Below are 14,288 nucleotides of genomic sequence, written 5' to 3'. Positions count from 1 at the left end.
CTTATATGAAAAAATCCCAGGTGCTGCTGGTCACACACCTGGGAGTCTGCTACTGCTTCTAAAATCTGGTCTGGATCCTCCACATTACTCTCACATGGAAACCTGCTGTGTCTGCCACAATATATATATATATATATATATATATATATATATATACAAAGTTAAATACAGGTTTAAACCATGAACACATCACAGTTTAATGCTGTAGCTTCGTGGGCAGGAGCTGAATCCCAGCAAACAGAAGTACCCAGGTACAAATCCCAGTTCAGATTTTTCATATAGTAGGAGAATTCTCACAAGATGTTTTTATTTTCAGTGTGTCAGTTGACCATTATCTCACATTTTGAATGTTAACCAAAGTTGAACACATGTATACAAAGTTTAATTTGTGTCTTATAACAGACATATTTAATATAAAAATGAAATGGGAGAGAAAAAGTATCCAGATGCAGAAGCTGTAGTCCATAGTCTAGTGAATGGAAACCATGCCACAGCGAATACAGGGGCAGATGTATTAAGCCTGGAGAAGTGATAAAGCAGTAATAAAGTCAGAGCCGGCCCTAAGCATAGGCAAACTAGGCAAATGCCTAGGGCATTTGGAATGCCTAGGGGCACGAGTAGCTTCTGCTGATTAAAATTATATGCGGCATACCTATATTCTGTGTGTGACTGCGGCTGAATCTGCATATGAAATGCTATGTTACAGCGTATTCTTGGAAATCACTGTAATGTAGCATTTCGTATGCAGATACAGCCACAGTTGTACACAGAATATAGGCATGCTGCATATCATTTTAATCAGCAGAAGCTGCTTGTGCACCCTAGCCACAGATTAATGCAAATAAGATGTTAGCAGAGCTGCTAGCTGTTTCCTGCTGCATTGCGTACTGAGGAAAGATGTATTAGGACACATCTGTATCCAAGCAGAGGTAGAGGTCACAGCGTTAGCGGCTATGTGAGTGCTGTGTGCGAATGGGGTGGTTGTGCAGTAGTGTTTGGCATATGTGTAAGGGGCATTATGTGTGTCGTGTATAAATGCATTAATTTGCGGCATACAGTATGTGTAAAGGACATTGTGTGTGTCATTATGGGTATAAGGGCACTAATAATGTGCAGCATATGTGAAAGGGACATTATGTGTGTCATTATGGGTATAAGGGCATTAATAATGTGCGGCATATGTGTAAGGGGCATTACTGGGTGGTATTATGTGCATAAACGCATTACTAATGTGTGGCATTATGTGTATAAGGTGCTCTACTGTGTGGCTTAATGTAAAGAAAGGGCACTACTGTGTGGTCTGATGTGAATAAAGAGTAATATGGTGTGGTGTAATGTGAATAAGGAGCAATTCAGCAAGATTTAGGGGGATATGTACTAAGCAGTGATAAAAGTGGAGAAGTGAGCCAATGGAGAAGTTGCCCACGGCAACCAATCAGCATTGATGTAACATTTATAATTTGCATACTTTAAAAATATACAGAGCAGCTGGTTGGTTGGCAACTTCTCCACTGGCTCACTTCTCAGCTTTTATCACTGCTTAGTACATGTCCCCCTTAATATGAATAAGGGGCACTGCTGTGAGGAGTAATGTATACAAGGTAAAGTGGTACTACTGTGCGATGTAACATGAATTAGGGACACTTTGGCATCATAAAATATGAATAAAGTTGCACTACTGTGTGGTGTAATTTGAACTGGGGGTACTATTGTGTGTGTGTGTGCGCCCCTTCCCAGCAAGAACACACCACTTTTTGGGCTGTGTGCCAAATGTTCCTAGTTAATATATAGGGGGTAGGAGCACCAAAATGAGGACTGCTATGGGTGAGGGGTGATGGTGATGGTAAAAGGGTGCAGGGTCAGAGGCGGAAGTAGCGGCAGTGCTTGGGGGCACCAGCGAAAATCTTGCCTAGGGCATCATATTGGTTAGGACCGGCTCTGAATAATGTAGTGATAAATGGAAAGTGATAATGCACCAGACAATCATTACGGGTTTGAAAAATAACAGGAGCTGATTGGTTGGTGCGTTATCACCTTCCACTTATCACCGCTTTATCACTTCTCCATGCTTAATACATCTGCCCCACAAAAACATAGTTCAAATCCCATTTTAACAGTTTTACTTAAACATTTTTGGTATTCACTGATCCTCTGTCATATTACAATGGAAACATTAACTAATTGCAAACAATATATAATATGACAAGGATACAGTAACTACATAAATAATATATTGACCAGCATGATTTAAATATCAGTAGATTTGGACACAGTCTGATAAGGCCCCCATACTAACACTAGTATAATGTGAAATCATATAGGTTATATACATCTATAGGTTACATAACATGAGAGGGATGTATAAATACAGTAGTTCAGTAATGTGCATTGTTTTAGACATATATGCTGGAGGATGTACTGCATTTTTATTTAATTGTTTTTGCCATGTGTGTAGGACAGGAGTATATTGCTCTTAAGACATGTTCTACTAAGGGTGCATACACACGGTGAGATTCGGACTTATCCGATTCTCACCGTGCGACAGGGGGCCGGGTCGGCACTTAGCCAGTATCGCAAGCACATAATGAGTGTGCTTGCGATGCTGGCTATGTGCGATGTCAATCCTGACTATCTCTTCTATAGAGATAGCCAGGATTGACTTGCCTGCACAGCCTATTTTTTCTGCCGATGCCGACCGCGCGGGGCCGCGCATCGGCATCGGATCGGGATCGCAAGGTGACTGTCACCTTGCGATCTGCACTATCTTTTCTTCCGATTCTGACTATATAGTCAGAATCGGAAGAAAATATCTTACCGTGTGTACACACCTTAAGTTTCCAAATTTTGTTCATGTGCAGTAGCTCAGAACACACGCCCACATTCATGTTCCACCTTCTCTGTCGAAAACGTTACACAGATAAATACTTTATTATGGTTCCTAACAGCATCACAATCTGAAATTGAGACGTGGGCGAGGGTTAGCGATGAAATTGTTTTTAGATACCCACCATCAGATAGCAGCCGAAGGCAGCAATTCACTTGTTATACCTTTCAGGTGTGATCACCATGGTGCTGACATTTCTGCTGTAAAAGTTTACTGAGTAAAATCACCTTTTATTTCAATGTATAAGGGTGGCCAAAAGTCTCCATAGATATGGAAAATGAACACTTTTTATCATTAATCAATTGAATGTACATTGACAACAACTTTACAGTTGGTATGTAACACTGTGTTGCGACATAACGTAATACAGTCTACTGTAATTTCTCAATAAGTTTGACAATAGCGTTGTGTGTCATCTTGCCATGTTACCCGTTACATGTGCGACAGCATCCAGATCCGGCCAGCAGAATAATTTTATATACATTCTTATTTTACCAAAGGCATTCTTAACGTTTAGCTTATCTTTGTGAAGAAAGTTACATTCTATTAAAAAAGCATTACTTTTCCTACTGTATGGAATTTTCCCCATGTAAGCAGACTTTTTGACCACCGCGCATTATACAGTAGGTAATGAGACTAAGGTGAATAATGTAGTAATTGAGCAGAATTTTGAGCATTTTCTTTTCTTTAAAGCCAGAGAAATCTGGCTGAGATTACAGAACTGATCCATACAGCTTTCTTAGTGCATCGTGGGATTGTCAATATGGAAGAGCTGAAGAGTTGCGATGGCCCTATTAAAGACATGGAATTTGGAAACAAAATGGCTATTCTGAGTGGAGACTTTCTGCTTGCAAATGTTTGCACTGGGCTAGCACATCTACAAAACACAAAGGTATTTAAGAATGTATACTACCTGTAAAGACTGTTCACGTTAACTTAAAAATCAAAGCTCCTTACTGATAGTCCATTTTGCTTACAACCCATGGGCGAGATGTACTAAGCCTTGAAAAGTGATAAAGTACCAGCCAATCAGCTTTTAACTGCCATGTTACAGGCTGTGTTCGAAAAATGTCAGGACTGGTTGGGAAGTTGTTTCACTCTCCACTTTATCAATCTCTAAGGCTTAGTACACCTGGCCCACAAAATGCGTTAATCAGTGCTGTTATGACCAAACACCTTGCGAAAGCACAGCTTTGAACTGCTGTTAAAGGACATGCTAGTTGCACTGCAGTCCCACAATGAGACATATGCTAGTGACAATCAGAATATATTTTCAGGTTGACTTTAGTTCGACTTTGGGAAGGGAATAGCCCTGTGCAAGGATATCCTTCTTTATTGAAGGCTCACATATAATCAAGTTCCTGAGCAGCCAAATCTATCCAGTCTCACATAAAGGGCAAGATTCAAATGTTTTTCTACCGATAGCCACTAGATTTCACCCAAATGGAGTTATTCAATTGTAGCTCCTTTCGGGCGCGATGTCTGCCTGCGCCTCGCACCTTCGGTGAGCTAAAATTCGCGAAAAGTGACCCGTTTAGTCGCCCCAAATGCCACTATTTGTGTTCGCGCTCAGCACTATTTGGTCGGGTTTAGCTGCTTTACGCGGCTAAACCCGACCTCTATGGGCTCGATTATCACAAAAAACCTGTAACAATTGAGTATCACCCACACATTCTCCTGTCACTTTAGATGGGAGATCGGGTGCGATAATCAATGGAATGTCGCCCAAAATGTCATGTGACAGGTTCTCAGACTCAAATTAGTATTGTTTGGTGTTCTCTGCATTAGATCTGTTTTAGAGCAATATTATACATTATTAAATTTTTATTTTAGGAGGTTCAAGTGGAAATTAACATAGAACTTGTCCTACTATGTTTTCAGTATTAAAATGCTCACTCTTAACTAACAAATTTGTTTGTATGATAATTTAGTGACCTAGGGCAAATTGCTTGCCATTTCTTCCATCCTCCCCTTTTCCCACCACAGGTCAAAGCTAAATCTAATACTAATCAACCACTGTGACTAGTCTAAGATTTTATCATTTTCTCTGTGATTCATTCCTCACAATTCCACTCTTGGGACTAGCAGTTAATTGTGAATATTCAAAGCCATAAATGAAAAGAAAATCTATTTTGTAACTGTCAGTGTTTAAATTAGCAAAGTCAGCTATTTTCCCTCAGGCTTTGTTACTGTAGATATTACGGAGATAAAATAATTGCCTTGGGCAGTACTTTGATTTTTAAGACAAATAAGATGTTCATAATTCTTTTAATTGCTCTCCTCTTGTTGCACTTTAGCATGCTACATATTTAGTTCAAAATTAATTAAAACAGTCTTTATATGTTAATACATTTTGAATAATGTAAGAGTAAAAGAGAACTGGTGGTTTTAATAGATGCCGTTTACCAGCTGTAACTCCCCCTGTAACTCCCCAGTTAGCCAACTTTTATGTGAAAAATTCTAATTCAAAATGTATTTTCCATAGACAGTATGACTGCTGTTATACAAAAATAAAACTCTTGGAGTAAATACCTTAAGCTCCTCGAAGTCTAGCTCATGTCAGCGAATTTACATTTTCTAGATTCATTCATTAATTTTATACAGTATTTGTTCTAATAGCTGTGTTGTAATTATTTACAGGTTGAGTATCCCATATCCAAATATTCCGAAATACGGAATTTTTTGAGTGAGAGTGAGATAGTGAAACCTTTGTTTTTTGATGGTTTAATGTACACAAACTTTGTTTAATACACAAAGTTATTAAAAATATTGTATTAAATGACCTTCAGGCTGTGTGTATAAGGTGTATATAAAACATAAATGAATTGTGTGAATGTAGACACACTTTGTTTAATGCACAAAGTTATAAAAAATATTGTCTAAAATTACCTTCAGGCTGTGTGTATAAGATGTATATGAAACATAAATGTATTCTGTGCTTAGACTTGGGTCCCATCACCATGATATCTCATTATGGTATGCAGTTATTCCAAAATACAGAAAAATCCGATATTCAAAATACCTCTGGTCCCAAGCATTTTGGATAAGGGATACTCAACCTGTATTGTGATTATTTAATATTAGTGATATATTAATTTATCTAATTAAGTTCACTAGAGCTTTTTCAGTTTCAGATGACTTTAAATGACTGGCTTCTGCATAGTTTTCTGCAAATTTTACTTTGGGGTTTTGTTGTGTTTTTGTTTCAGATTTCCATTCATACTTTTCAGTATTTAGGTGGTCATTCCGAGTTGTTCGCTCGCTAGCAGTTTTTAGTAGCTGTGCAAACGCTATGCCGCCTCCCACTGGGAGTGTATTTCTCATACGTCCTAGAGGATGCTGGGAACTCCAAAAGGACCATGGGGCATAGACGGGATCCGCAGGAGACATGGGCACACTATAAGACTTTGAATGGGTGTGAACTGGCTCCTCCCTCTATGCCCCTCCTCCAGACCTCAGTTAGACTTTGTGCCCAGGAGTGATGGGTCACACACTAGTGGAGCTCTCCTGAGTTTCTCTGAAAGACTTTGTTAGGTTTTTTATTTTCAGGGAGACCTGCTGGCTACAGGCTCCCTGCAGCGTGGGACTGAGGGGAGAGAAGTCAGACCTACTTCTTCTTAGTTTAAAGGCTCTGCTTCTCGGCTACTGGACACCATTAGCTCCAGAGGGTTCGATCACTTGGTTCGCCTAGCTGCTTGTTCCCGGAGCCGCGCCGTCAATCCCCTCACAAAAACCGGAAGAAAGAAGCCGGGTGAGTATTGGAAGAAAAGAAGACTTCAGTAATGGAGGTAACAGCAGCGGTAGTGCTGCGCTCCATGCTCCCACACACCAACGTCTCTGGCAGGGTGCAGGTCGCTGGGGGGGAGCGCCCTGGGGGCATGTTGCTGAGGGTCTACAATGCTGGCGGGGGACATATTTCGGTGCCTGGGCACAGCGTATGTTCACCCCGCCAGCGTGTCGCAGGGGGGAGAGACAGCGGTAGCGCTGCGCTCCCCGCTCCCACACATACCATCACCTGCAGGGTGCAGGGCGGGAGGGGAGCACCCTGGGCAGCATATAATATATAATATGTAGATCACTGGTGGGGGGGACATGCTTCGGTGCCCGCCCCGCCAGTGCGCCGCGAACGGGAGGGAGCAGCAGCGGTAGTGCTGCGATTCCTGCTCCCGCTCTCCACCGGCCTGCAGGGTGCAGTGCGCTGGGGGGGAGCGCCCTGGGCAGCATATAGCATGTGTATATGTTTATTAATGTACTTAGTAGATCCCTGGTGGGGGGACATACTTTGGTGTCCGCCCCGCCAGTGCGCCGCGAACGGGAGGGAGCAGCAGCGGTAGCGCTGCGCTCTCCATCGACCTGCAGGGCGCTGGGGGGGAGCGCCCTGGGAGGCATTTATGAAGATCCCGGGCGAGGGGACATACCCGGACACCGGGTGTCTTCGCCCCGCCGGGATACCGCAGCGTGCACGCTGTGGTCCTGGGCTCCCACACACCCACGGCTTCCGTGGGTGTGGGGCGCAGGGGGGGGCGCCCTGGGCTGCCTTTGGGTAAAAGAGAGTTATACAGGGGTTACCCCATATATATATATAAGGTCCCCAGCTAGTTTTCGATTTATATATTTATATAAGTTGAGCGGGCTTAAGCGCGCCGGGAAGGGGCGGAGCTTCGACCTCACTGGGGAATCGGCGCCATTTTTCTCAGATCCCCGCCAGTTCTTGCTGGATAGTGAGTTGGAGGGGGGCACAGTGTTTTAAAGCTTTATATATAGCCTTAGGTTTGTTAATGAGCGTATAATTACATTTATTCACGGTTTCCCTGTTTGTACCCACTATTGATTAGTCGACATATGTCGGCAGGTATGAGGGCTTTGTCACAAGCTGCTGTGGGGATAACTGTCGGCTTCGCCGGCGCATGGCAGTACTTGATTCGGGAAATTAAGTATTAGCAAATTGGTGTTTGTGTGATTAAAACAGTAAACACGAGATACAGTTGTTTGGGGATGCCCTGTCAGCATCAACGGTATTTCCTGGGTAAAAAAATAAATAAATGTCAGGCTGTTATTGCCTTGTACCTGTGTATATATATATATATATATATATATATATTTTTTTTTTTATTGGTATATGTGGGGGGAGTGTTATCAGACTTGTATTTGTATCCTTCCCTCAGACCCCTCGGGGTTCCGTGATTATTTTTTGCCCGCTTAATATTCCTTTCTGTCGACATTTACTAAGTTTCTGTCGACCTCACTGTTCCTGGTAGATCCACACCGGGGGCGTCTCAGTACATGGTCATACACAGTCACAACACATTACCGTCACTAGAGACCTGACAGGTCTGGACAATCCACTTGCGTATAGGTTATATCTATATGTGTATATATGTAGATATAGGTTTATATATGCATGGATAGGATATATGTGTTTTATTGTGTATTACTTGATGTATATCCATGAATGCTTAAATAATGGTATTCTTATTATGTACTGGTCGCTCTGTTGATTAAGCTCTAGATTGGCCGAGTCGAGTCCGAATATTCTTCTCTTCACATCGCGGAGAGAAAATTATGACAGTCAACTCCTGGCCGACGCAGAGCCCGGTCGCAAAGGATCATACACCGGCAGCAAAGTGAAATTTTATTTCTATACTTTGACCTTGTTGCGCTGTATGCACTTGAGGGTAGGCATCCGATAGAATTACCCTACCCAGTGTGGGTAGGCTTGTCTATGTTTGTTCTACCTTATTACATTGCAGCAGGCTGCCACGTGACAAAGGTGTGACCGGAAAAATGCAGAGGATGTCTCCGGGAGATGATGGAGGAAGGTATACAGCTGTTTGGTGGCCTATGGTCAGTCAATCTCGGCGGATTCCTCTGGTAAGTCTAACTTCGTGTGTTAGCCTCTTTCACAACGGTTGGTGACGCATTCTTTTGTGGGATGTGGTCGTTTTAACCGGTTCGATACAGTCCTTTTCTCTGTTCTGTGTAATCAGGGGAAGGTGAAACGGTAAGAGTTCTGCAGCCTTGTTAGGTTCGCAGAAGTGGATGTCGTTTCTGTTTCCTCCACATCCACCACTTGTCGCTGAGTCTATCGGGCTGGTCCCCGCTCCGGCGGGCACTTGTCTACTATGCTTCGGTTGGTCCAGAAATAGACTGTGACCTGTGGGTTATTTATAGAATCCAAAGGGGAACATTTGGAGTTACGGTTGTTTCCCTTTACTGTTTTTCTAATAGTTCTTGCCATTCCATTCTGGAAGGGTAGATAGTACATAACGCCGTACAGAGGTGCGTCAAGATCAGAACAGGGTCCGGTGGTCCCTGTATAAGGGTGAAAATCGTTGTTTCTCTCTGACTTTTCCTTGACACGGGGATCGGCTGTGGTTTCCAACAACACAAAGGTTGGAGGTGGTTTTTTGTTTCAGAGTTGCTAATGACCGGTAAACGTTCGGGGTTTCTCCATGTGAAAAGAGGTCTGTAGATCCAGGGTTGGATTGGTTTGCCTGTGACACTCCATCAGGGTCTTCAGTTACTTAACCGGTTGGCTGCAGCCGGAGAGGCCTTTTTTGGTGAGAGGCTTTATTGCCGGAGTGGTTTTCAAGAGACCAGTTGAAAAGGTGGTCCGAGTCTCACCTGCACACGCACATGAATATAAGCCCAACAGCCAGGACATCGCTCCTGTGGTGTCTGCTCGGTTCTCTCCTTCTAGAGGAATGAAGGTTCGGGTTCCGGGTGTAGCTCCTGGTGTCCGTGCATACAGATCTCCGAGATGGAGGGCAGTACTTGCAAGGGACGTGTTTCCAGGAGATAGGGTAGAGTTGGAAAACTTGTCTGATATAAACTTGCTTTAATTAAGAGTTAGTTTCGACAAACGTATTCTTCGTGTTCTGCCCGTGTTAGTTCTGCTCGACGTCTTGTCAGCAGTGGCATAAGTGAACCGCTATGGTGGGACAAGGAGCAAAGCGGCAATGGCAGTAGATGCACAGTTTTGCCGTTGGGTGGAGAGTCTGGTAACTCCTATATTAACGAGCTTCATTCCGGAGGTGAACGACGGAGTATTAGATTTCCTCTGCTGCCGTGATCTCCATCCGGGGGAAAAAATTCGGTCGTCATCGAGGAGTTTTCACAGTCGTGACAAGTTGTTGAGGAGTGTCGCAATTGGATATGTTGGCGTCTCGCCTCCAGGAGAGGCCTCAGGGTTATTGTTTCAGGTCAGGGGACGTTTACGCTATAGCAGTGGACAACCTAGTGACACCGTAGTTTTTAGACGGTCTAGGTGTCCTCTCCGCTTTTATTTTGGTTTGAAGTTGATGAACGTGGGATGAACTAAGGTTCAGGCGATCCTCTTGGATTCGGTCTTACCACGGAGGGTTTGCTATCCAGGTGTTCATGATTTATTCATAGAAGATTCCTGACCTTTTTTCTTTGCGTGAGGATCTGTGACAACAGGATCAGGGCGTGTTTCAAGACTTACCGCGGCTGCGTCTGACGTCGTGGCGGTGGAATGCCATATCCTAATCCAAAAGGGTGTTCCCAGTGAAGTCCTTTCCTTAATTTGTTAAGTTAAGGAAGAAGTAACGGCTAATCTTTACCACTGTAGTGGGCGTAACTATGTGTTTTGGGTGTATCCAGGAAGGCTCCTATGGAAGCCTTTCAGCTAGGTCGTTCTTATCCATGCTTTACAAACCGGTGTAGAGGCAAGTTTAGAATTGGAAGTGTGGCCTAATTATTTCTTTACGAAAACTTCTTTCTTGGAAAGTGGTCATGCTCTTGGCTTTGACATCTGTAAAGCGGGTGTCGGATGTGGTGGTTTTGTCTCACAAGAGCCTTGTTTGATCTTTCGTGTGGATAGAAAGGAATTGAGAACTTGTTTAGTAGTTCTGTCGAGAGTGGTTTCTGGGTTCCCAGAATTTGGCCTATTTTGATGCCGGTGGTTACTTAGGCATTAGCTGATTCAAATCCCCTCGATGTAGCCAGGGATTTGAATATTTTAGGTCGCCATTTTGGTTACAGGCTGGATCTGGATGCTATTGGCATGTTCGTTCTACTGCTGGATTGCCGTCACCGAAGTCGGTGGAGGCCCATTATACTGGGAAGATGGGCTCTTCTTGGGCAGATGCCCGAGGAGTCTCGGCGGGTCAACTTTGCCGAGTGGATACTTGGTCGGGTTCAAGCGCTTTTGCTATGCTCTGCAAGTTTGATACCCTGGTCGAGGGGGACCTTTTGTTTGCTCAATAGGTGCTGCAGTATCGTTCGCACTCTCCCGCCCGTTCTGGAGCTTTGGTATTGACCCCATGGTCCTGTTGGAGTCCCCAGCATCCTCTAGGACGTATGAGAAAATAGGATTTTGATACTTACCGGTAAATCCTTTTCTCTTAGTCTGTAGAGGATGCTGGGCGCCCGTCCCAGTGCGTACTGTGTCTGCAGTTATTGTTTTGGTTATACTTTCGTGGTGGTTCTTCTCTGTCAGACTGTTGCTGATGCTGTTCAGGCAGTGGCATGAGGTGTCTTATTATTGGTTGGGTTAGCACACAGGTTGTGTTACATATTTCAGCGTGTGGCTGTGTCTTTTTCATGCCGTAGGCTGGTTTTCTATTGAATGCCACGTTCGTGGTGTGAGCTGGTATGACACTCACTGTGTTTATAAATTCTTTCCTCGAAATGTCCATCTCTCCTGGGCACAGTTTCTAACGGAGGTCTGGAGGAGGGACATAGAGGGAGGAGCCAGTTCACACCCAGTTTAAGTCTTTATAGTGTGCCCAAGCTCCTGCGGATCCGTCTATACCCCATGGTCCTGTTGGAGTCCCCAGCATCCTCTACGGACTAAGAGAAAAGGATTTACCGGTAAGTACCAAAATCCTATTTTCTCTGCAAATTCAAATTCTTTTGAAGAGAATAAAAAACCAAGGTGATGATTACTGCCCAAGAAGTGTCAAAATAGGCTTAAGAGTAAAGGGATTAAAAACATAATATGCAAAAAATAAACCGTAAAAACTAGTTAATTATACAGCTAATAAACATTAATATTTGTTTATTTAATTGACATGTAGAAGCTCATTTAATAATATTTTTGTCACAACTGAGGGCTGGTCTCGGTAGCGGGAAGCCTCAGTTGTAGGGGCTGACGGGTACCTGAATTTAGGAGGTGAGATGGGACTCCTAGACATGCACTGTAGTACCAATGCCCGAAGGCGTGACCACGACAACTGAAAGTGCCTTTAAGGGATTTTATTAAATAATAAAAGTCATAGAATGTGCAACAAAACAATAACTGTCAAAGATAGTCTCTGAGTTCCTACTGTTTTGAGACCAGTAACTGGAATATTAGCTTGGAGTGCTTTGTGATGCTTGGGGTTGTTGGTAAAGCATAAAGTGATGCTGGGGATCGCAGGAATAACACTCCACTATAATAGTAGGTAACTGATGGTAGTGGAAACAGAGTAACGCTGGAGAGTGGCTGCTGGAAGCCGGAGTATACACTCTGCTAACGCTGGGTGCGGAAACAAGTAAGGCAGGTTGCACCACAGAGTAAACCACCGGAGAGTTGGAGCTGCACTGCAGAGTGTAATCACAGGAGAGTCAGGTTATGCCGCAGATTGTAATCACAGGAGAGTCAAGCTGTACCACAGAGGGCAATCACAGGAGAATCTTTTGAGAAGCTGAAGACTGGAATCGCTGGGAAGACAATTGAAGCACTGACAGCTTCCTGGGTGCTGGGACAGGATATTTATACCTGCTGGAAAGCAGGCATTGGCTGACAATTATGCACAGGCTCCAGCAGCGCTGCGGATTGGTGAGAAGAGTGACATGTGATTCTATCCAATATGGCTGCGCCCACTGACGGAGTTTGAAGGGGAAAGAAGATCTGAGAAACCATGTGCCAAACAGTAATGGCGGCGGAGTCCGCAGCAGCAGAAGCTCCACGTTCACCTACACACGCACAGCGGCCACAGGGATGGCGGCCGCGGCACACACAGGACGCACACTCAGCTCCCATGCAGGAAGACCACAGGCACGGCGGTGACGGCCGCGACAGGGCTGAGAGCGCTACACCACAGTAAGTGCACACACTAAGGAGGCCGCTGAGACAGCGCTGCGGGCAATACCAATGAAATGTAACACAGAACATAGTTATAACCCGGCCGTGGCACGCTGAGCCAATCTCAGGAGACACCTAACCGGTAGGAAATGGCGTCCAGTTACCCGGATCGTGACAATTTTAGTAATATGTTTAGGCTGTGTCCAGAAAATCTGGGTCTTTAAGCTGGCTCAAGATTCTACCACATAATCACTGTAGGGAACTGCTGATCTTGGGTAAAGAAAAAAAATGATTAATGCCCAGCGTGCCCCTTGAACATCCCCACATGCCCCTGACATGCCATAAGATATATTAACATGCCATAAGATATACCAACTTGCCCCTGACATGGGGGGCACAATTTTCCACATTTACCTTGTATGCCCATTAGACTCTCCCATCCCCATCATACCATTAAATCTTCCTATATGCTTCTGATAGTAGAGTTATAGCCACATCAGACCTCCCTTGTGCAGAGGGTTTGTAGGACGCACTTCCTTTCTCATGCTCCAGCCCTCATTGAAAGTGAACTGCATGTTATGAGTTTTTGCATAGGAGAATGTCACATGACATGGCCGCAGGTCCTTCACCCAGCCATCATGCAACCATTCCACTGGTCCCTGCCAGGAGCTAGATTTAATACTTAGATGCATGTGACTGGGGAAAATGTTTTTTTTCTCTTAGAAAGCCCTGGGTTTGGTGGTCCTTCAGCTTCACGATTTATTTGAACCTGAGTGGAGTGTCCATAAAGTCACATGTTTTGTTTGTCATAAAGTGCAGATTGATCGCATAGGTCGTTATTTCTTTTGGAGTGACACAATTCATGCCTCACCCTTTGTCCTGTTGGTGCTTTATGTTCCCCCACCATTCAGTACTTACCAAATGCTGTGAATTTTTTACCAATTTTTCTGATGTGCTTGTGATCTGTAATGGAGATATTCATGTAGGAGAGTGACCGGTTCCCCTTCCAAATTTTCACAACTGGTAATTTAGATGGACTCGGTTGATGTGTGTTGAGTGTGCCACCCTGGATGTTGTGGATGTTTTATTTTTTCCTCTCCCTATCATACTTTTTCTAGGATTAATTTGGCTGTGCACACATCTTAGCTTCCCTCAGAGACACTCAACCCCTTTTTGCTGTCGCAGATAGAAGAAGCCTCTGAACTCCTTGCTGCATGGGATTTTTATTTTATGGATAATCCTTTTGGAGCCTCAGGTGTAGTAGTCTGGAATGCCTTTAAAGCCTTTTTCTCTAACGTCCTAGTGGATGCTGGGGACTCCGTAAGGACCATGGGGAATAGACGGGCTCCGCAGAAGACATGGGCACTTTAAGAA

General features: G+C 44.0%; 1 protein-coding gene across 3 annotated transcripts in view; it reads left to right on the top strand.

Moving 5' to 3' along the window:
* PDSS2 (decaprenyl diphosphate synthase subunit 2) overlaps window positions 1–14,288 on the top strand; it is a 574,604-nt gene that overhangs the window by 349,575 nt on the left and 210,741 nt on the right. For all 3 annotated transcript variants that reach the window (XR_010176032.1, XM_063917071.1, XM_063917070.1), the window contains exon 4: window positions 3,578–3,776. Coding sequence is in view for 2 of the 3 variants with exons in the window: in XM_063917071.1 (XP_063773141.1) it covers window positions 3,578–3,776 (199 nt within the window). In the remaining variant the exon portion in view is untranslated. The remainder of the gene's footprint in view (window positions 1–3,577; window positions 3,777–14,288) is intronic.

The sequence above is a fragment of the Pseudophryne corroboree genome, chromosome 4 (genome assembly GCF_028390025.1).
Source record: "Pseudophryne corroboree isolate aPseCor3 chromosome 4, aPseCor3.hap2, whole genome shotgun sequence".
Classification (NCBI taxonomy): Eukaryota; Metazoa; Chordata; class Amphibia; order Anura; family Myobatrachidae; genus Pseudophryne; species Pseudophryne corroboree.
Note: the sequence above shows the minus strand (reverse complement) of the source record. Positions and strands in the feature narration are given on the sequence as shown.